Raw genomic sequence first — 20,741 nt, 5'->3', positions numbered from 1 at the left:
ATATGCACAAAAATCTCCCTTTAAAGGTTAGTCCCAACAATTAACCAATGATCCTGGTCTAAGTAGGGACAAGGTGACCCACACGTGTGATCCTTTTTTCCCAGCACTTGGGACACTGATACACAGAGTAAGAGTTCAAGCCCAGTCCTAGAGATAGATTTTTAAACTCTAGGCAGCCAAGACTGCATCCTGAACCCTTTTCTCAAAAAACAGTATCTAGTTACTTAACAGGTAGTCACTTCCAGGCTGGGTATGGGATGTGTGCCCTTAACCCTAGCACTTGGGAAGCAAAGACAACCATAGCTCTATGAGTTCAGGGCCAGCCTATTCTACATATCAAGTTATAGGACACAATCAGGACTACATAAAGAGAATCTATCTCAAATAAATAAATAAATAAATAAATAAATAAATAAATAAATCACTTCCTGTTGAATATGTACCTAATAGCTATTCTCTACTTGTTTATAAGGATGTTAGGGAAGCTACCATTTATAAAACCTCATTTGACTCAAAACATTTGTCACGCATTAAGTGGAAAACTGTATCAAGACCAGTGAGATTTTCCACTTTTAAGTTTGGAAAACGCTTTTAATTTTAAAAAAATATTAAAATTTATTTACGTTGGGGAAAATCTGGGGAGTGGGGCAGGGACAAGGTCTCACTTCATACTCCCTATTACCTTCTGGGCTCGAAATTATTGTTTCAGCTTTCCGGATGCTAGCGTTTCAGTTAGACATCACCCCATCAAGTTCAAAACACATTTTTTAAACTAATAGCAAATTCATCACTTCTTTGATAGAGTTATTTCTGTGGATTTACTTTTGCTTCCTTAGCTTGTTTACATGTTGAAAGGCCTATACATTATACAAATTTAAAATATGTATAAAGAGCAAGGCGTGTGTTGCTCACACTATTAACCCCAGCACATCAGAGGAAGAGGCAGCCAGACGACGTATACAGTGAGTTCTAGAACAACCAATACTAAAAAGTGAGACCCTATCTCACAGAAAGAGAGATGGGGAGAGGGGGAGGGGGAGAGGGGGAGTGGTAGGTAGATAATAAATATATAAAGGAAAAGCTAAGTAACTACCTAGGATCTTAAGCACAATGGCACACCTCTGCCCAGTGTCACCTCTGTCTTGAGAGGTAGCAGCTGGCAGACTGGGAAACATGGCCTTCTTTCTTTGAATGCAAAAGCTATTATACATAGGCAGTGATGATCCAAAGCCCATGGTCTGGTCCTATTTTGTTCATGGTTGCTCCAAATAATGAAAATAAATGGTCTGTTAACACACCTCAGAGCCACTAGAACACAGAGGAGAGGGCTCTTTGGGGGATTCGTCACTGCCATGACTCAGGACTGGGAGTTACAACCTTAAGGACTATGGAGTCACTCATTTGTGAAAAAAATTACAATTCATATAGAAGTAACTTGAGGGTAAGGGGTAAAAAGAAGATATATGCCCACATTTTCAGTTTGATAATATAGAGACTAAAATAGAATGTGCCAATTTGAAAATGTCTGTCTGGTGAGCACAGATTTAGGCTGAAAAAATGAAACAACTTCAGAAGGTTGAGGATGTAGCTCAGTAACAGAAACCTTGCCTGGCACGTTTCAATCCCCAGCCGCCACCAATACACACACACACACACACACACACACACACACACACACACACACACACACATACACATATACACACACACATACACACACATACACACACATACACACACACATACACACACATACATATACACACACATACACATATACACACACACATACACACACATACACACACATACACACACACATACACACACATACATATACACACACAAACACATACACACACATACATACACACACATACATACACACACATACATATACACACACAAACACATACACACACATACACACACACATACACATACACACACATCACACACACAAACACACACACATACACACACATACACACACAAACACACACACATACACACACAAACATACACACATACACACACATACACACACACATACACACACATACACACACACACACACACAGCATTAGTGGCAACAACTGTACTATGTAGCTGTATTTGTAATCCCAGTGAACTGCACAGTTAAAAATGGTAATTACGGTAAATGTTATTTATATTTTATAATAACATCCTTAATGCCATTAGCCTTAAGAATAAAACTGCATGGAGCACGTACGCATTACTTGTTATGAATTCTTGTTTATCTAAACCAATAGGAAAAATCCTTAAATATGAAAATTAAAAATAAACGATCAGTTAGATTGACTGACTCATTAACTTAACAAAAACAGTCTATTATTGTAGAAAGCTCTTAACTAGGCCAGGAGACCGGGCTTATTAAACGAATCCTACAGACATATGTATATATGTATATATAAACATATGTATATAAACACATCTATATACATATTCATGTAATATGTAAGCATATAAACACATGCATACACATACATGTCTACACATACGAGCACATATGGCCAAGCCAACAACTCACTTGGATCCCTGTACTGTTATCAGTAAAACAGTAAAATTGACTATGGTAGGGTCCATTCATAATGCAGAAATGAAAATATATTACTGTAGAATCAAACAGATTGGCACAGTAGCAGGAGATATAGAAATGGCTGTGGGGTTTGACCATCTTCTTTCCATGCCCTGCCTACCCCACCCCCACCCCCACCCCCCACGCTGCCTCTGATCCCAGAAAACTGATTTCTGATTGCTTACCACCAGTCCTAGTACAAGAGTGCGAACTCTTTCTCCAATCTCTGGTGAAATGTCATTGCCAAACTGCTGCAGGGTAGTAAGAAATCGCTTCAGCTTGCTCAGTTGTCTAGCACCACAGGCTGGGGGCAGCTGTTGATTAGCCAGAGAAGAGGAAGAGGAAGAGGAAGGCCCGTTGCTAAAGCCATTAGGCGGTGAGGGGGCACCATTCAAGGCCGTGGGTGAATGGCTGGTGCCATTCGTTACTGTCAAGGGCACAAAAATCAGAAGGAAAAGGTAAATCAGTTTTCGAAGAGAATGTATGAAGGAACTGCCACTCAGACTCCTTGCCTGGAAACCTTGCACTTGTGTCATTTCGAAAATACTGGGGCATTCTGCAAAGTGCTCGCACATCACGGCATCACCAGACTCGGGGACTCTATCAACTCTAAGTCTCTTCCTTGCAGTGAGGGGCAGCCTGCTGCACGGAAGCTGATAATAAATGGAGTCTGCTGCTGCTGCTACACCAAGCCAGCCCTGCCTCCCATGTGCACATATGCCAACCACCTGAAATGCTTCAAACATAGCACAAACAGCTTTGGATGTCAGCCTTTTGTCACAGGCTTACATCAATATAACAGGATGGCTTCTCCCTAAACTGCTCCCCTAGAGAAAGTGTACATTTGGTGGGGACTAAATTTATCACTGAACATTTTTAATCATGTTTTGTACACACAACTGACAGCTGTGTTTATAGGAAGAGGACTTTCAAGTTTTAACCTTATGCCACCCAATTAGAAGGCCATTTTCTCTCCCTCTTGTTTCTTAACCGTTTATTTGGGGAGTGGGGGGAAGATAGGAAGACAAAAATGAATTCAGGGGTTACTAAGGAGTTATTTTAAGAAATTGAAAGGGGACAACTCAATTTAACACAGAGCATGGATTAGTAGTGATTTACTAAATTGCTTTCCAATGAAACTTATTTGAACACCAAGGATAATGGGTCTATAAGGACCGGCATTGGAGTCACAGTGTGCTGTGCTACATGCCTGGCATCCAGCGCTGGGAAAATGGAGGCAAAAAGCTTAGGAGGTTAATGTCATCTCCAACTACACTAGGTAGTCTAAGGCCACCATGGGCTACAGAGTGAGACCCTGCCCTAAAAGCAAAAGAAAAACAGAAGTAAATGTTCTTTCATCTCAATGAGGAACAAAGTAACCTATCAATGCTAGCTCAGGAAGCCTTCTCAGAGGAACTCATGCCTGTCACCATGACTTTGGATAACAAACATTTGATGACAGGTTACAACTTGGCATGTCACAGCCTTCTGCCCTGCACACATTTGGAAAGAGCTTTTAAATGGCGGGGCAGTTGTGCGTGAGCACTTCGGATGTCTATCTTTAGAGACTCATGGGTCTATTTTTTGCTTCTCAGATATTTTTCATCCGTATGGTTTCATGGCACATGGTCCATTAAGAGCATCATCTATAACAGATAAATACTTCTTAGCATCACAAAGCTTGGATGACAATTTTAACCAGAACTGTGAGACTGATTAAAACCATCCTACAGAGTGTCCCCCCGCTAGAACGGGGAAGTGGCTTGGGGGTCAGAACTATCTGTCCTCTTCTGGGATGCTACAGGAAGAACTCAGAACATGGGACATGAGCTGAGTGCCAATGAAGTACAAGTTTGACAAAAGCCTGGCAGGTCCCTGACAAGAATTGTGCTGCTGAATTCAGAAAGGTTTCTACAGGAGACTGTGGCATCAAGCGACTGCCTTTTAAACTTCAGAATGTGAGGGGATTTTTTTTTAATATTATTTGTAGCTATTTGACATAGAAGAAAGCAAGGTAGAAATAACTAGAAATAATTATAGCATATCTCTATGTTCTAAGTGAAACTGAACAACCGAAATAAAGAGCTCTACATTAACATGAATTAAAAGTCATAGGTGTAACTAGACCAAGGGAGCAAATGTAATATTATTCATTTGCTCAAACTGTAGCAGATTACAATGTTGAAGTAATAATAGAGAGGCAGGCAAATAGTCACAGTTGTACCAATTATACCTAAAACACGACACTTTTGTTTGGGTTCAATAACCATTACCTACTGGCAAACTTTCAAGGTTTTGCACTTGATTTTGCATAGAGCATTGCTATTGGATTTTATTTTTCCTGGATGTTTTTCTTTTTCTTTTTTTTTTTTTTTTATGTGCAGAAAATTTCCAATTTAACCTTCAGAACTGAAAAAGTTCCGTTCAGAACCGAGTGCTTACATGTCGTTGGCGTAAACGAACTGGTTCTCGGGGCTCCTTGAGTGGTCGGAGGAGGCGGCATTGCTGGGGGAGTCAGCCTAGACTGCGTCTTCACATCCACAGGTGAGTCTGGCATCGTGGAGTGCTTCTCGGTACGATCTGGGAATGGCACCAGGAACATGTTATTTCACTCCTTCGACACCCAGGAGTCGCAATGTTGCGTCTGTCTGTTTCAGGGGCACACAAACACCAAGAAACCCCACCTCTTCTATCAGTAAAACACTCCTATCTATGGGAATGTATTCTATTGTTGTTTCCAGCTGAGGCAGATGCTGTCTTGGTACTGCTCTGTGCATTGACACAATCTCACTCGGAGCCGCAGCCAACCTTAGCAAGAAGAAGAAAACAGTTGATAGTGAACCCGCCCTGGTGGCTGAGAAGTAGTAGAAACCCAGTGTCAGCTCAGCAGTGAGGAGGTCTTGGCAGGGGCAGGCTGTTCACAGTCCATTTCTACCAGACATCCCAGCCCCACCTTGTTTAGTTTTTCTGGTCAATTAAATGAAACGAGTTATGTTCCCCAGATCCTCAATTTTGTCTGCCCTACTTGAAAAACACATAAATGCTCTGTCTACAGTAAAGTTGAGCTATTCTGTATGTAGAGGGTGGGTTACTCATGGCCTGTCCTCTTAGTTAAAAGCTTGAGAGAAATTACTCCACTTTATATTCTTACAACAAGAAAGTCTCAAAGTAAAAACTGATACAAGCTAAATAAGGGCCCTGGACAAACCCTGTATTATCTAATGATGACCATGTATAAGCCCAAGTTGTTTCCTCCTACGCCTATCTCCCTTTTCTCCCGAGTACACTGGATAGATAGTTTTGAGTCGCTCTGCAGTCTATCTTGATGTGGAAATTCACTATGTGGGCCATCCTGGTCTTGAACCTTTTTTGTCCATGTTCTAATGATGAATGACAATGTGAACACCGGGCTTGTAAGTTTATTTTTCCCTTGATATTTCCATCTATTGTTTTAGGTTAATATAAATTTCAAGGCAATAAATTTCTTGCTGAAGATGAAATTGTTTCTGGCTTGCTGCTCTAGATCCAGTCTTCTACAAATACACGACAGACGCTCCAGAAACATTTTTTGAGGTACTCCTAAACTTTAGAGACAAAAATTTTAAACTTGTTCTTTCTAAAAAAAAAAGGCAAAAATAATACGCTATTCAGAATAGGATTTTTAAATTATTATGAGAATTATAACACATGATTCCCAAATTTACCTGAGTCAGATATTAATAGAGCTGAAAAGATGGCTCAGTGGTTAAGAGGACACATTGGGATCAATTCACAGCATCTACGTGATTACTTACAATCACCTGCTACTGAAGTTCTAAAAGGTCCAATGCCCTCCCTCTCTGACATCCTAAGGCTTGTGCATACACATGGTGCACACACACACAGACATACACACACACAGACACACACACACACAGGTGTGTGTGTATATATATATATATATATCATACATACATATAAAGTTAAAACAAGTAATTTTTAACATCAATTGTTAAATGATAATGAAATCTCAAATTACTGTTATTATAATTATTATTATAATCTTTCTTCAGCGCAACTTGCTATGGCAGCTCCCACGGCACATGCTTTCGATCCCATCACTTGGCGAACGAAGGCACAGAGGATCAGGAGTTCACGGACAGCTTGAAATACTAAGCTTGCACCTCAGACAAACAAAAGCAATTTCCTACTGGGGCCTGGTGGCATCTACCAGGAATCCCAGCACTTGAGAGGCAGAGCCATGGGGATTACTTTTAATCTGAAGCCACCCTGGTCTATACACAGAGGTCTAAACTCATGAGGGCTACTTAGTAATACCCTGTCTCAACAAGAAAAAAAAAAAAAAAGAAGCATTTTCATAAGAGGTAGGGTGCAATAAAATACAACATTTTGAAAGTTGAAATAACGTTGATACCAGTTTAGGGAGGATGTAATACCATGAAAACGAACTAGAACCTAGTAAGTGTATTTTGCTTCTTAGTTGAGACAGCGGCTCTGTGTCTTCCTCTCTACCATTGGTGCAATAACACTGAATAGTCACAGGTCACGAGAAGTGTCCCGAGGGACATATTGGCAGCAGCGCAAACACAACTTGCTCCAGACTTTATCTTACTACAAAAACCATGTCTTTATACTGTTATCCCAGGGCATGTAACCACCAGCGTCAGGAATCCCTCACTTCAGAAAAATAAACAAGTTAGGCGGGATTCAATCTGCTCCTTCTATAAATCCATTGCACATCTACTATCCTTAACCAACCTCAGCAAGAAGAGAAGAGTTTTCTTCTACTGCAGGGGAGCGAAGAGGTACAGCAGCGAACACGCTCTCCCTAAATAAAGGCAAATACTTCTGTCATGCCAAGAAAGGAAGGAGGGAGGGAGGCTTGCCAGAGTCTGCTGGAAGATAACAGTGGGAACTGCTGGTCCATCTGGCTTTCATTCTGCTAACACTCACAGGGAACCAAGAGGGAAGGCAGGCCAGATCCACAGAGCACGTGGTTGAACAGACCGAAAAAGCAAGAGCAGAGGGGGAGGGGGAAATGGGAGGCATAAAAAAAAAAAATTCAATGAAGCAACGAAAGGAAAAATGAGAAACAGGGAAAAGAACAAAACAAGGAGAAAGGTCCCAAAGAGACCGAGGTCCTCAGACGCTTAGCTGATACACAACTGAAACAGGACCCTGCAGCCCGGGCCACAGCCACCCACCTCAAATGACAAGAATACCTAACCTGGAAAAGCTCACACAAGTCCTTTTAAGTGCTTACACCAAGAACAAAGGATACACTGTAAAGCCCACCATGGGCTTCTTCAAACTTAAGAGTTAGGTTTCTGCTGAGGATAATCTTTGAAATTTCCAGCTCTGTCTGGTTCTAGAAAGATGATGGATGTACTCATAGCTTTAACTGAGAAAGGTTCTCAATGCTAGCCTTGGACCACACATGTTACATAGTGCCTATCTAGAATAGCATTATCAAAACAGGTATGAAGGGTTTTATTTTTTTTTAAATGTCATCAATATTTTAAGAGAAAGAACTACCAATCAACACATGGAAGGAAGGATACCACTAGTTCAAACAGGAATAGATGTGTTCTGACCTGATCTGTGTGTACATGTGCATATGTAGGATTTTTACATTAGCCAAATTTCTGTGACGGTTGGCTTCTCTGATCAAATAGTTCCAACCCAGAGGCCCTACAAACTACGACAAAGTGGGACCATATGTAAGCCATTCTGTTCTGCTCGGCACAATACACCCAGGATGGTGATAGATGAAGAAATCATCGGGCAGGCCTAACCCAATCACACAGAAACCTTCTGCAGCACAGAGATGCAAGATAAATTTGGACAATATGTTTCAAGTACGCAGAGCTCTGTCACATTTGTTTGGGATTATTTTTTCCAATGTTTTTGAAATATATATTCTTGAAACTATATAGCAAACAGCAGGAGAACAATGACTTAACCAGAGAAGCACTTCACCCTATTTCAAATTAGTAGACACAGTTAAACCAACATGAGGTTAGACGGTATCACAAGTAACTTATTTAAGTTAATGAAGATTCTACTTTTCCTGGTGTATCCTTTCTGTCTTTCAGTTACTATAGGACAACTTATGATACATATTGAAAGAATGACACAAAATGATACAAGAGAGGGAGGGAAGAAAACGGGGGGAGGGAGAAAAGGGAAGAAAAGACTGGAAAAGAAAACTGGTCAGGTCGGGAAGGTAGGTAAAGTAAATGAGAGTTGACCTTACCTCTCAATGATTCCCACAGCTTCCAGACAAGACAATCTTCCCTGGGCAGTAACATTTTTCTCACTTGGCAAATATCCACCACATATGTACCAAAGATGGTGGTGCACGGAAAGACTTACGGCATATAAAAATGTATTATTGATACCATTTCAGTGTCGGATTCGTTGCCAGGGCCCTCTAGAGGCGACATGTTTTTCATTTCCTTTTTGCTTTCTTTGTTCAGTGTAAAAAGGTATAACATAATCTGGCTTGGCACTTGTCTCACTTAAAGTGACTTCAAATAGTTCCAGGTGTGTTTGTAAGGTATGAAAGGGAGGGAGTCTGCAATGGCCTTGTTTACAGGCCTTGCTAGAGAAGATTGATGTAAAGGAATTCTTTCAACCATTAATAGTAAGCCCTCCCTTCGGTTAGTTATCCTTACTTATGCACAGCAAAAATGGGGGGCTATTCTGTGTTCCTCTTACAGATGTGGTAAGAAATTGAATGACATCATGTGTCTAAAACTCTAGCTCGTCCCTACTCCCATTGGACACCAATGCGCTCCTTAACTTTCTTATGCAGATCTCTGCCTCTTGCCAGTTCATCGAGCCCCTTATCCGTCAGTACAGGAGATGGCTATTGCTACTCCTGGGTTCTGTGGGGCATTTTTTTGTTGGTTTTGAGTCTTTGTTGCTTCCCTCATTGCAAATGGCCCTGCCCTTATCTGCATATTCTTTAGTGCCCATTAGAGCTCATACACGTTCTCTTATAGTTTTCCTCAACTGCCCATGCATCAAGCACATCGTTTAGGTTTTTCTCTTTCACCGTCCATCAGTCTGTCTGCCGGAGACAGTGTGTACAAGCTACACACACGAACTACTGGAAACATCAGGTAACTTGATGGACTACTTTCTCTTTTTAATTCTCCCTTCGAAGTGTATTTAATATATACGTACTGGCTGGGTTCGGTGGCACACACCTTTAATCCCAGCACTTGAGAGGCAGAAGTGAGTGGACCAAGGCCAGCCTGCTCTACATATTGAGTTGCAGCCAGTAAGAGCTACAGCTAGACCCTATCTCAAAAAACAAAACAAACTAAAACACACATAACTCAGTTTCTAGGATTTATGATCACTTTCCCTCTCTAAATCTATTCTCTGTATTAGAACTAGTTCAAAGCCAGGCAAATTTGGGGTTAGAGAGATGGATCCGTGGTTAAGAGGATTGAATGCTATTAACAGAGGACCCAGGTTCAATTCCCTGCATGCATGTGACAGCTCACAACTGTTTGTAACTCCAATATCTCACACCCTCACCCAGACACACATGCAGACAAAACACCAATAGACATGAGTCATACCAGCCATCAACAGCACTTGGGAGAGAGTAGAATTCAGGGACAGATGCTCCCAGCTTTCTATTGGTATAATGTTCCAATAACTCATCGTAATTGAAAATATCATAAGTCAGAAATGAGTTTAAGACGTGCATATGAGAATCCCATAAGATGAATCAGTGGGTAAAAGTGCTTGCCAGCAAGCTTAGAGGCCTGAACTGGAAACCTGAGCCATAGGATAAATGGGAGAACAGACTTCTGTTCACTGTCTTCTGTCCCCCACAAGTGCCATGGCATTCACACATATACCTGCACACACAAATAAATAAATAAAATGTAACTTCGAAACAATGCATTTTCTTTGCTTTTTAAAGTCAGGGTCTCTTGTGGTCCTGGCTGACCTCAAATCCACTAAACAACTGGAGGTGATCTTCACTCTTGACCCTCCCATCTCTGCCTGAAGGACCAATGGTGAGAGGAAAAGTCTCCACTTCCTTGACTGCTCAGAAAAACATTCAAAGCCAAACACAGAGACACACACCTGTAATCCCAGCACCCTGGAGGCAGAGGCCACCGGGAGTTAGTGCTAGACAGAGCTACATACGGGAACTCCATGTTTAAAAAAAGAAAAAAAAATCAATGACAAGAAAGCAAAAAGAGAGGATAGGAAAGCGTTTAGTTCCTCTAGCTGCCTACCAATATCACGTCTGGGTACCACAGAGGACTGTATAATGTCCCGATGTGTTCCTGATATCACATGACTCACGGCTACTGCTACTTAGAGTCCTTTACATTACCATCCCAGGAAAAAGATCAAACCTTAAATGTTAAAGGACACATCCCAAGTTGGGAAACATCTGTAATATAAGACAATTATGAAGATCTGAGATCAAGTTGAACTTTGTCATTAGTTTCCTATACTTCTATGCAAATATGAGGATATTGCTCTCCGTGTCATATATGCATCATGTCTAAATGTCACCTAAAACTCTCTTGGGCTTTTATTTTGCTTTGTTTCAGTTTGTTTTTCGCCACAAGGTTTCATGAATGTATCTCAGGCTTGCTTCAAACTCAATGCAATCCTTCTGTCTCAGCGTCCAGACTACTGAGATCGCAGACATGTATCACCACACAGCCCAAATTTCATGTGTCGCCAGTGATATAGCATTAAAAAGTGGGGGCTTTGGGGTTGGGGATTTGGCTCAGCGGTAGAGCGCTTACCTAGGAAGCGCAAGGTCCTGGGTTCGGTCCCCAGTCCCGGAAAAAAAAAAAAAAGTGGGGGCTTTAGGAAGTGCTGAGGTTATGAAGGCTTTGCTTTCAGACATGACAGCCGTTCATTATAAAAGGACCAAAGAGATAGGCATGGTGGTTGTGGTCCCAATCACTTAGGATTACATGTTTGTGGTCAACCTAGGGAGTTTAAGGACACTATGTCTCAACATTAAAACAGATAAATAGGGTTGGGGATTTAGCTCAGTGGTAGAGCGCTTGCCTAGCAAGCGCAAGGCCCTGGGTTTGGTCCCCAGCTCCAAAAAAAAGAAAAGAAAAAAAAAAAACAGATAAATAAAAAGTGGTGTGATATAGTTCAGTGGTAGACATGTGCCCAGTATATACTAGGGGCTGGACTCATTCTTCTTTTGCAAATGTATAAAAAGAGCAAAAATGCAGTGGGGAGGTTCAGGGAAGAACTGCAGTCTCCTTTGCACCACCACGTGAGGATAGACACACCCAACAAGGTATAGATTAGGCCCTCACTAGGCACCAAGAGTCCTAAAACCTCCAGGTCCCAGCCCAGTGAAAAAGATTTCTGTTTTCAGAAATTACCCACTCTATAGTGTATTGTTATAGCAACATGAACAAAGGACAAAAGCAAATGTCATGAGTATTCCTGAAACATGAAAGAACCTTATCTCTTCTCTGACCTCATGACCTCATAGAACTGCAAAAAACGAAGTGTCTAACTTTCAGCATTCAGAAATCTGTTGTAGGAGGACAATAAATTCAAGGATAGACTGGGCTATGAGAAAAGACTTTCTCTATTACGATTCTCCCCTTCCTTCCTTCCTTCCTTCTCTCTCTCTCTCTCTCTCTCTCTCTCTCTCTCTCTCTCTCTCTCTCTCACACACACACACACACACACACACACACACACACACACACACACACACACAGTCAAAAAACATTTAAAAATGGAGAAGCCATGTTGCTGGGCATGGCAGTATACAACTGTAATCCTAGCAGCTACAAAGACTAGGAAGCAGGGTCAGCAGTTCAAGGCCAGCCTGAGCCAGAGTCACAGGAGACTATCTCAAGGAGTAACAATCAAAACAAATAAAAAGCAGTTACCTTAAGGAGAGTTCCATAGTTTTCAGGATAAAAACAAATCGCTCTTTAGTTTAGCCCAGTCACAAACACAACAGCGCTCAAGCTCAAAACTGCTCATCTCTGGCAGGGGTCACATGGTGAGCTTGTTCAGCTGCCTCCCCTATCCCACAATTCCAAAGGGCAGCTGCTCTTTGTTTTACAGGAATTCTCTTATCTGCCATGCCTTTCAGAGGTGGGTGTTGAAATCCTGTTGAACAAGTAGTTCGAGGAAGTGCTATAGGGGAATACCCTACCTTCTAAAAGAGGAGGAAACATCCCTGTTCCTTCAATGGGGCAGGGTGGAGCTGTGCTATCCGAAGCAACATCTCTTCAGATCCTATCAATCTTATCCACGGCATTCTCCAGGATGTTCTACCTCAAGGTCACAAGCACGAGGATTTCAGATGGTGTGGGCTCTTTGTTCATGAAACACTATCCCAAGGGGTGAGGGGAGGCAGAGGACAAGGAGGAAGTAAGGGAAAGGGGGAATGGAAAGAGGAGGAATGGGAAGAGAGGAGGATGGGAAGGAAAGGAAGTGAAGGAGGAGAAAAGAGTAGAGTGTTGGGGTTGGGAGTCGATTGCATTACGCGGGTCGTTTCCATCCCCACTGGACAAACTGGGTACGGAGATGCATACCTGAACGCTCAGGCAGGAGGGTCAGAAATTCAAAGTCCTCCTCAACTGTGTAAGAGCTCAAAACTAGCCTCTGATAAATGAGATCATCTCTCAAGAATAAAATAAATTCCATGTATCGGTTGGGGCTATGAGCCTGTGGTCACTTTTTTCTGCAGTTTGACCAGTAGGGGACCTTGGTAATGTCTCCTCCTGCAGCAGAGAAACCTTCTTTGATGAAGGGCCAGAGCTACCCTATGTATGGGTATCAGGACAAATACAGTTAGAAATTATATTGGTTTAGGAAAATGACAAGGGTCACCCTTTTCCAGGGTCTATGACCTCCCTAGCCACAGATAGTTGGCCAGGTTCACAGTGCCAGGCATGATTTTCCTCCTGAGGAGTGATCCTTAAGTCTAATTAGATAGCTGTTGGTTGTCCCCAGGATAACTACTATCGCTCAAATGAAATGTCTTGCTGGGCTGGTCACTGTTATGGCTTAGACTTTACAGCTGAGTAGGATGTCTCATTGCTTTTCTCCCTTGGCATTGGGCACAGCACTTTTTGATACTATGAGAGTTAGCCCTCAGGCAGGAGACAGCCAAGCCATTCTAGTTTGATTGTTTGAAGTCTTGGGTCTGAAAGATGTGGTGTTTTCAGCAACAGTCTTACCTTCACAGGATGGTTGGCAATTGGAGGCAATATCAGTAACATGTTACTGTTTTGAGAATGTCCTGATTCCTTCAACCAACAACTTGTAGGGAAGTTTCTTGCACCTGATCCTGTGGGTTTTGTTAATCTCTGGTTCTTAGGGCAATATTACAACCGTGTGTGTGTGTGTGTGTGTGTGTGTGTGTGTGTGTGTGTGAGAGAGAGAGAGAGAGAGAGAGAGAGAGAGAGAGAGAGAGAGAGAGAGAGAGCTTATAAAGTAATGTTTCTCGGTGGCTTTTTCAAACATCCATAGTATTATTTAGCCCTCATTCCTCCCTCTTTCCCTGTAAACCTAAGACTCTGAAAAAAATTACTGAAGAGAGAGTTGAAAGATTTTAAGAGCCAGAGGAACAGAATGCCTATTGCTAGATGGTGTTTTTCTAGACATTAAATGGAAGCTATACCCATGAAATCTCATTTTAACATTTCAGCTTATACACCTATGAACCATTCAGGCTTCAAACCTCCCTTTGTAAATAAGGGTATAGTCATCGTCACACCCATATATGTTAAACAAAGAGAGGTAAAAGCACTTATGGGCCCAAAAATACACTATTTATTCTACAATGAACATACTTTATTCTCACAATTAAAAACAAGTTGTGATCATTCAAACGGTCAGGTTATGATCTAGAATCATATAGGGGACAAATCTCAGTGCATGTCTGTGAGATTTTCTACATTAGCTTGGTAGGGGAAAACACACCTTATGTATGGGTACCACTGCTCCATGGGCTGGGGTCCTGGGCTGACAGGAAAGGAGACAGTGAGATGAGCACTCACGTCATCCCACTATTTCCTCACTGTGAATGCAGTGTGACCAGATGCCTCAGGTTCCTGCAATGCCTGCTAAAAATGCACTGGACCCTTGAAATGTGAACCAAAATGAATGCTTCTTTCCTTAAATAGCCATTTGCGTGTAATTTTGTGGCAGTAATGAGAGAATCCACAATCTACAAGCAAAACTCCGTAAGGATAGATCCACAGTAAGTGCAAAGACATGCATATATTACATCTAAGATTACAATGAAAACAAGACTGCAGACTCTTCCATTAGAAAGAAAGAGAGACAAAGACTGAAGATGGAGATTTGGAAGATTGGCTTGCTATCGCAGGCCAAATGCTACTTCATTTGACTTGAAAACACAGGACTACAGACCACGGTCATTAATGTTACATCCAGGGCTAGTGACACATTAGGATATACATGTTCTAGTGGAGTAGCCAGGGCCACACGTAGCAATTTAAATTTTAATTAAAATTAAACAAAGCTTAAAGTTTCCTTCTGACCACTCCAGTCGTGTCACATGTTCAACAACTGTGGCTGCATGGGGTTCATGACTACCATCTTGAAATCTTACTCCTTCATCGTCACAAAGGAGAAACTCTCGGGGCTCTGGAGTGACAAAGCAGCCAAAGTGGGATTAAGAGGGTCTTTAATCTGGACCAAACCATTCCAAGGCTATTCAGGTCACACTAATCACTAATCATTGTGCACTGTTTTATGTCATAGCTACCATAAGAAAATGTATACCTTTGAAATCCAAAGGTTAAGATGAAGCCCACTAAGTCATAAACTCTGACCAGCAAGCGTGACAATAGACATCTTGGGTACAAGCCATTAGTAAACACCAGGGAAAGGATGATTAGTGAACACAGCCAACAACACAGGCCTCAAATGGAATTGTCAGCAGCTGGTCCAAAATCAGATAACAGCCATGGTGCATGTGTGCCTGTAATGGGCATGAAATGTGGTGAAGAAGAAAACCAGGCAGAGACTAGGAAAAAGTCTACCTCTTACTTTTACTTACAGAAACTAACTTCAAAAAATAAAAGAAGGTCGAGTCACCTAAGTTGGGGACAAGAATTGATCTTCTTTGAGAAAGGGTCTCATGGAACCCATGATAGCCTAGACTTCACTATTCAGCCAAAGATGACTTTGGACTGATCTTTCCCCTGTCTTCCTTACCTGACTACTGAGTTCACAGGATGTGTCATTACACAGTGTTATTTTCCATTCAGAAGCTTCAACCAGACCTCATGAATGCTAGACAGGCATTCTACCAGTTTAGCACTAACTCCATCCCCTTATTGTAAAGCAGTCATCTAGCTACGTTGCACACATTAATCTAGTTTTGAATGCCAACTTCCTGAGCACAGACTTTTGTCCGATTTAAACTGCAATTCACTTGGCATGTTTCACACTGAGTGGAATAGTAGCATCTGATTCAGGCTGTCGAATGGGTGAATGAAGAGAGCAAAGGTAGGCTGTGCCCAAAGAGCCACAGGTTTGTGACTAATCCCCAGTTACCCAGGTCAGGACAAGAGATGAATAAAACAGAGGAAAGGTGTTGAGAGTGCACACAATCAAAGGACGGAAGTTGGAAAAATAGCACAACTGGCTCACATTGAGACTGAAGTGGCCTCCAGACCAAGAGTGAACATAGGCAGAGCCAAATGGTGCTGCTAACTCAAATATTATCTTGGTGATTTCATGATGAGAAGAAGAACCACTGGTCTTGGCAATGCTGGTAGATTCCAGCGGTTACTCATCTTATGGAAACACCTCCTTTCATCAACAGTTGTGATCCTCATTCTTGAGTTTTCTTGTAATCACTTCTTGGAAGCAGCTCCTGGAAGCTATCAAGGTTCATATCTAGAGGATGGAGACCTCATGATTGTTGCGGTAAATATACAAAAATCTGGTAACCCTTTAGCCGGCACTGTACTTAGGGCCACATGGCATCTGCGGTATATTTTCATCTCAGTCAGCAAAGCGTCTCACCAGCTAAGCTCCATCCCATATCACACTGCCGATGGCTACTCTCTGAGCCGGACAGCAATCTCTCTACCCACTTAGTTCCCAAAGCGGGTCACTGCCATGCCAGTTTCATACACAGACTACCTATCTCAAGATTCTCTTAATGTGGACTCAATTAAGACACCACATGAAAGAACACACCACACAATAACCTCTGATCTAATTGATAAGATATAATTTACCCATCTAGACAGCACAAAATCCCGTACACACCCATCCCTTAAAAATTGTCATAACAACCTGTATCTATCTATGTGCAGAGAAGAATCTTAACATCTGCCGTCATGTTCTCCCAGCTCCTTCTCCTTGCTGCCGCCCTTCTCTCCTTTCTAAAACTTTTCTCCCACCCATCCTTCCTTCTCATCCAATGACAGGCCTCATTTTCTCATGTACCTGCCTTCACCTGTATAATGACATTAGCCTACTTCTGTCGATTTGGTTTCATGTGCATCTATTTAACACTTCACCATCCTATATGAGATATGAGATAAAAGATAAAGGGCGTCTCCTCTTTCAGAATGAGAAGGACAGACTCCCCATCTAGGCAATGAGCAACTGTTGACCAAATGACTGAGATTAAATACTTAGCCAGACAGAATGGCTACCTGTGATTATACCTGTTCCAGTACTTGGGAAACGAGGGAAGAGGCTGCATTGTAAATTCATAGGAAGCCAAATCACAAACAAGATTTTGTCTCAAACATAAAACAAAATAAAAGTAAATTGAACATACCTAATAAGAGAATGACATTGTTCCAATTCACAGTATCATTAGATCACTTCAGAATGTGGAAAAGTCACTGTGTAAAGATTCAATCTTCATATTCTTTAAGCACAGACAATTTTTGCTTCAGTAGCTTGCTGGTTAAGGAAATGTACAACAAAAGGCTGAGACCCTGCAAAACATGGCAGCTCAGACTCCTAATCCAGTCAGTTCCAGTTACCCAGGGAATGCTTAGCAAATCAAAGCTGGAAATTAGAAGGTGTACATGGTATATAATTGTGGCTTAGCCACAGATCAGCCAACAGTAGAATCTTAACTGAGTATATCTTGGAGTTTAATTGCGTGTACTCCATGGGGGGAAATAATATTAATAAGCTTCACCTTACGAGCAACGGGAACATGACCGAGGTTTTCAGCAGCCAAATGGCAAGCCCGTTTCTTAGGTAGACATGGAGAAGGAAAGCGAATAATAAATATCAGAGAAGACTGGTGTGACAGTTCACGACTGTTTTCCTAGCACTCAGAAGGCTAAGATAGGAAGGCTGAAAGTTATAGGCTAGTCTGTATTCTACACTAAGTTCCAGATCGGCCTAGGCTACACAATATGACTGTGAAAGAAAGAAAAGGAGAGAGAGAGAGAGAGAGAGAGAGAGAGAGAGAGAGAGAGAGAGAGAGAGAGAGAATGGAACAGGCTGGAGAGATTGTTCAGCCCTTAAGAGGACTGGCTGCTCTTTCAGAGGACCTGAGTTCAATTCCTACACCCTACATGGTAGCTCCCAGCCATCTGTAATCCATTTCCAAGGATTCTGACACCATCCTTTTGCCTCTGCAGATAGCAGGCATAGAAGTGGTACACAGACAAGCATACAGGCTAAACCACCCATGCATATAACAATATTTTTTGAAGGAAAAACAAATACACAATAGAGGAGATGGTTCAGGAGGTAAAGTAATTAGTGTGCAAGCATGAAGATCAGAATTCAGATCCACCATGTCTACCTGTCACCAGCACAAGGTAAAGAGACGCAGCGGATTTCTAGAGGAATATAGCTGGCTAGACTAACTGAAGTGCCAAATGCTGGATTCAAGTGAGAGAATCTGCCTCAATATACCAAGTGGAAGTTGCCTCAGAAAGAAACCCAGCCTCAGCTTGCTTCTGCATGCACATACCAGTAGACCTCTAAGCACATGCATATACATGCAAATGAATGGACAAACAAATAAATCATACTGTGTATAACCCTAGCCCAGGAACAGAGATACAAACACCCAGGGTAGAAACAGGTACAAGACGAGAGACAAGAACTCAGACGCTGAACTTTCAGCAAGGAGGACTTGAGGCAAACATGGTGAGGTCAGGAAGCAAATCCCAGTCCATAAGAAAGAGTCACTTGGGAAAGAGACAAAGTACATTTCAAGAAATCAGCACCACTTTGCCGTCTATTCATGAAACCCACGAGCGCTTGTCTTTCCAGACCTGCCACCATAAAGTTATCCTGCTGCCTAAATGGGTTTCTCAACTCCATTCTCCCACATTCTTGAAAGTGATGCCATCTTCCATGCAACGTTTCGGAAGCCATTGTGTTTAGGACCACATCAATAAGCTGCAGAGTACGTACCATACAGCAGAAGGTATTATCTTAATAACCCTGAGCTATACCCATAATCCTTTTTTTATTGCTATTTAAGACAGGGTCACAATAAATTGTCAAGGCTAGCTTTGAACTTGTATGAACTGAAGTTACCAGGAAAAAAAAGGCACGTCTATGTCAATGATTCCTTGAGGTAAATCTCCGAGATTTACAAGTTACAAGTCTGGAGCCAAGTTAGATTGAGTCACCCTGGTTCCCAACTGGTTCAGGGTTAATGTCCTTGTGACGTATCCCCTGGAACCATGAATGTATGAATGTGACAGAATGCTAGCTGCCAACAAGGCAAGGTGATAATGCAATCAGCTGGCATCTGAAACCCGCAGCAGAGACTTCTCTTTGCTCTAATTCAGCTTCCTGACATTTCTACCGACGTATCTGAAACATGACTATGAAATCCTCATGAAACTACTACTACATTGGAGTATGTTTTCTAGGACAAACCGGCTCATGTTCCCAGGCCATGTTAACTCTCATTTGGATCCAGAATAAACTACGCTATCCCTTTGAAGGGAGAGCTGTTTTTGTGTGGACACTTGGGTTCTCTTGCCTCAGCATTTTTTTTTTTTTTGAGCTAGAATGACAGACTCGCCTATATTCATTTTGACTGCTGTTGCTCTTTAGCCTATGCTTAAAAGCAATGCAACCAAATGTGCAGTTGTAGGTACATGGCTCTAAACCCGCTACTGGGGAGGCTGAAACTGGAAGATCGCTAGAGCCCAGGAACTCAAAGCCAAACTGGGCAGCCTATGGAGACAATTCCAAATTGAAACCAAAACTGTAAGGGCTGGGGGTTATTACTCAGTTACAAAGAGTTTGTCCAGCTGCTTAACGAGGTTTGATTCTCAGTATAGTATAAACTTAAGAATAAATATATTCAAGGCAGGACTGGAGAGATGCCTAAGCAGGCAATGCCATTTGCTGAACGAATTGACTGATTACCTGAGTTTGATCCTGAAACTCATGTAAAGGTGGGATGTGAAAATAAACTCCTTTGACCTCACATATGCACACATGTGCACATGCGCTCTCTCTCTCTCCCTCTCTCTCTCTCTCTCTCTCTCTCTCTCTCTCTCCATATATATGTATAGATAGGTAGATAGATAGCGATAGAGATTAGATATAGATGCATAAATATATACACATATATTTATATATAAAATTACTACATTTTACAAGATACAAAGTAGTATGTAGGTATTATATATATATGTATATATTACTTTAATAATAATACTTTTAAAATCTAACAATAATTTTTTAATGATCTGGAAACATTTTAATGCCAGCATTCAAGAGGCTAATATTATTCAAGAGGTACAATATTATCTATTCCCAATCAGGCTAGGCTAAGTCATGGTTTCAAGGCTACACTGGTCTATCCAGTGAATCACTGGCTCAAGCACAGTTAAGTTTGGGGTGGTAGCACATGCTTAACACCTCAGCATCCACAAGGCCATGGCAGAGAGACTGCAGCCTGGTTTGTACAGAGTTCCAGGTCAGCAAGGACAAAAAACCATATGAAACCCAATGAAACTTCATTACACCTACCTGCAGTGACTAGCTATCATTTCAGACAGCAAGAGCAAGAAAAAGAAACACAAATGAAAAGAAAATCACACTCTTCAAGAACTTTATGTTCTTCTTTATATGATGGCTCACCATCTGCCATCTCTGTTCAGGGGGATTG

The 20,741-nt window shown here is 41.7% G+C and overlaps 1 protein-coding gene across 7 annotated transcripts in view; it reads right to left on the bottom strand.

Annotated features, from left to right (window-relative positions):
* Window positions 1-20,741, bottom strand: part of Runx1t1 (RUNX1 partner transcriptional co-repressor 1) — a 152,128-nt gene that overhangs the window by 52,743 nt on the left and 78,644 nt on the right. For all 7 annotated transcript variants that reach the window (NM_001436913.1, NM_001436918.1, NM_001436915.1 and 4 more), the window contains 2 exon segments: window positions 2,785-3,026; window positions 5,042-5,179. In NM_001436913.1, coding sequence (NP_001423842.1) covers window positions 2,785-3,026; window positions 5,042-5,179 — 380 coding nt within the window.

The sequence above is a fragment of the Rattus norvegicus genome, chromosome 5 (genome assembly GCF_021556685.1).
Source record: "Rattus norvegicus strain SHRSP/BbbUtx chromosome 5, alternate assembly SHRSP_T2T, whole genome shotgun sequence".
NCBI lineage: Eukaryota > Metazoa > Chordata > Mammalia > Rodentia > Muridae > Rattus > Rattus norvegicus.
The sequence above is the reverse complement of the archived record's forward strand: the minus strand, read 5'-3'. Positions and strand labels throughout refer to the sequence as shown.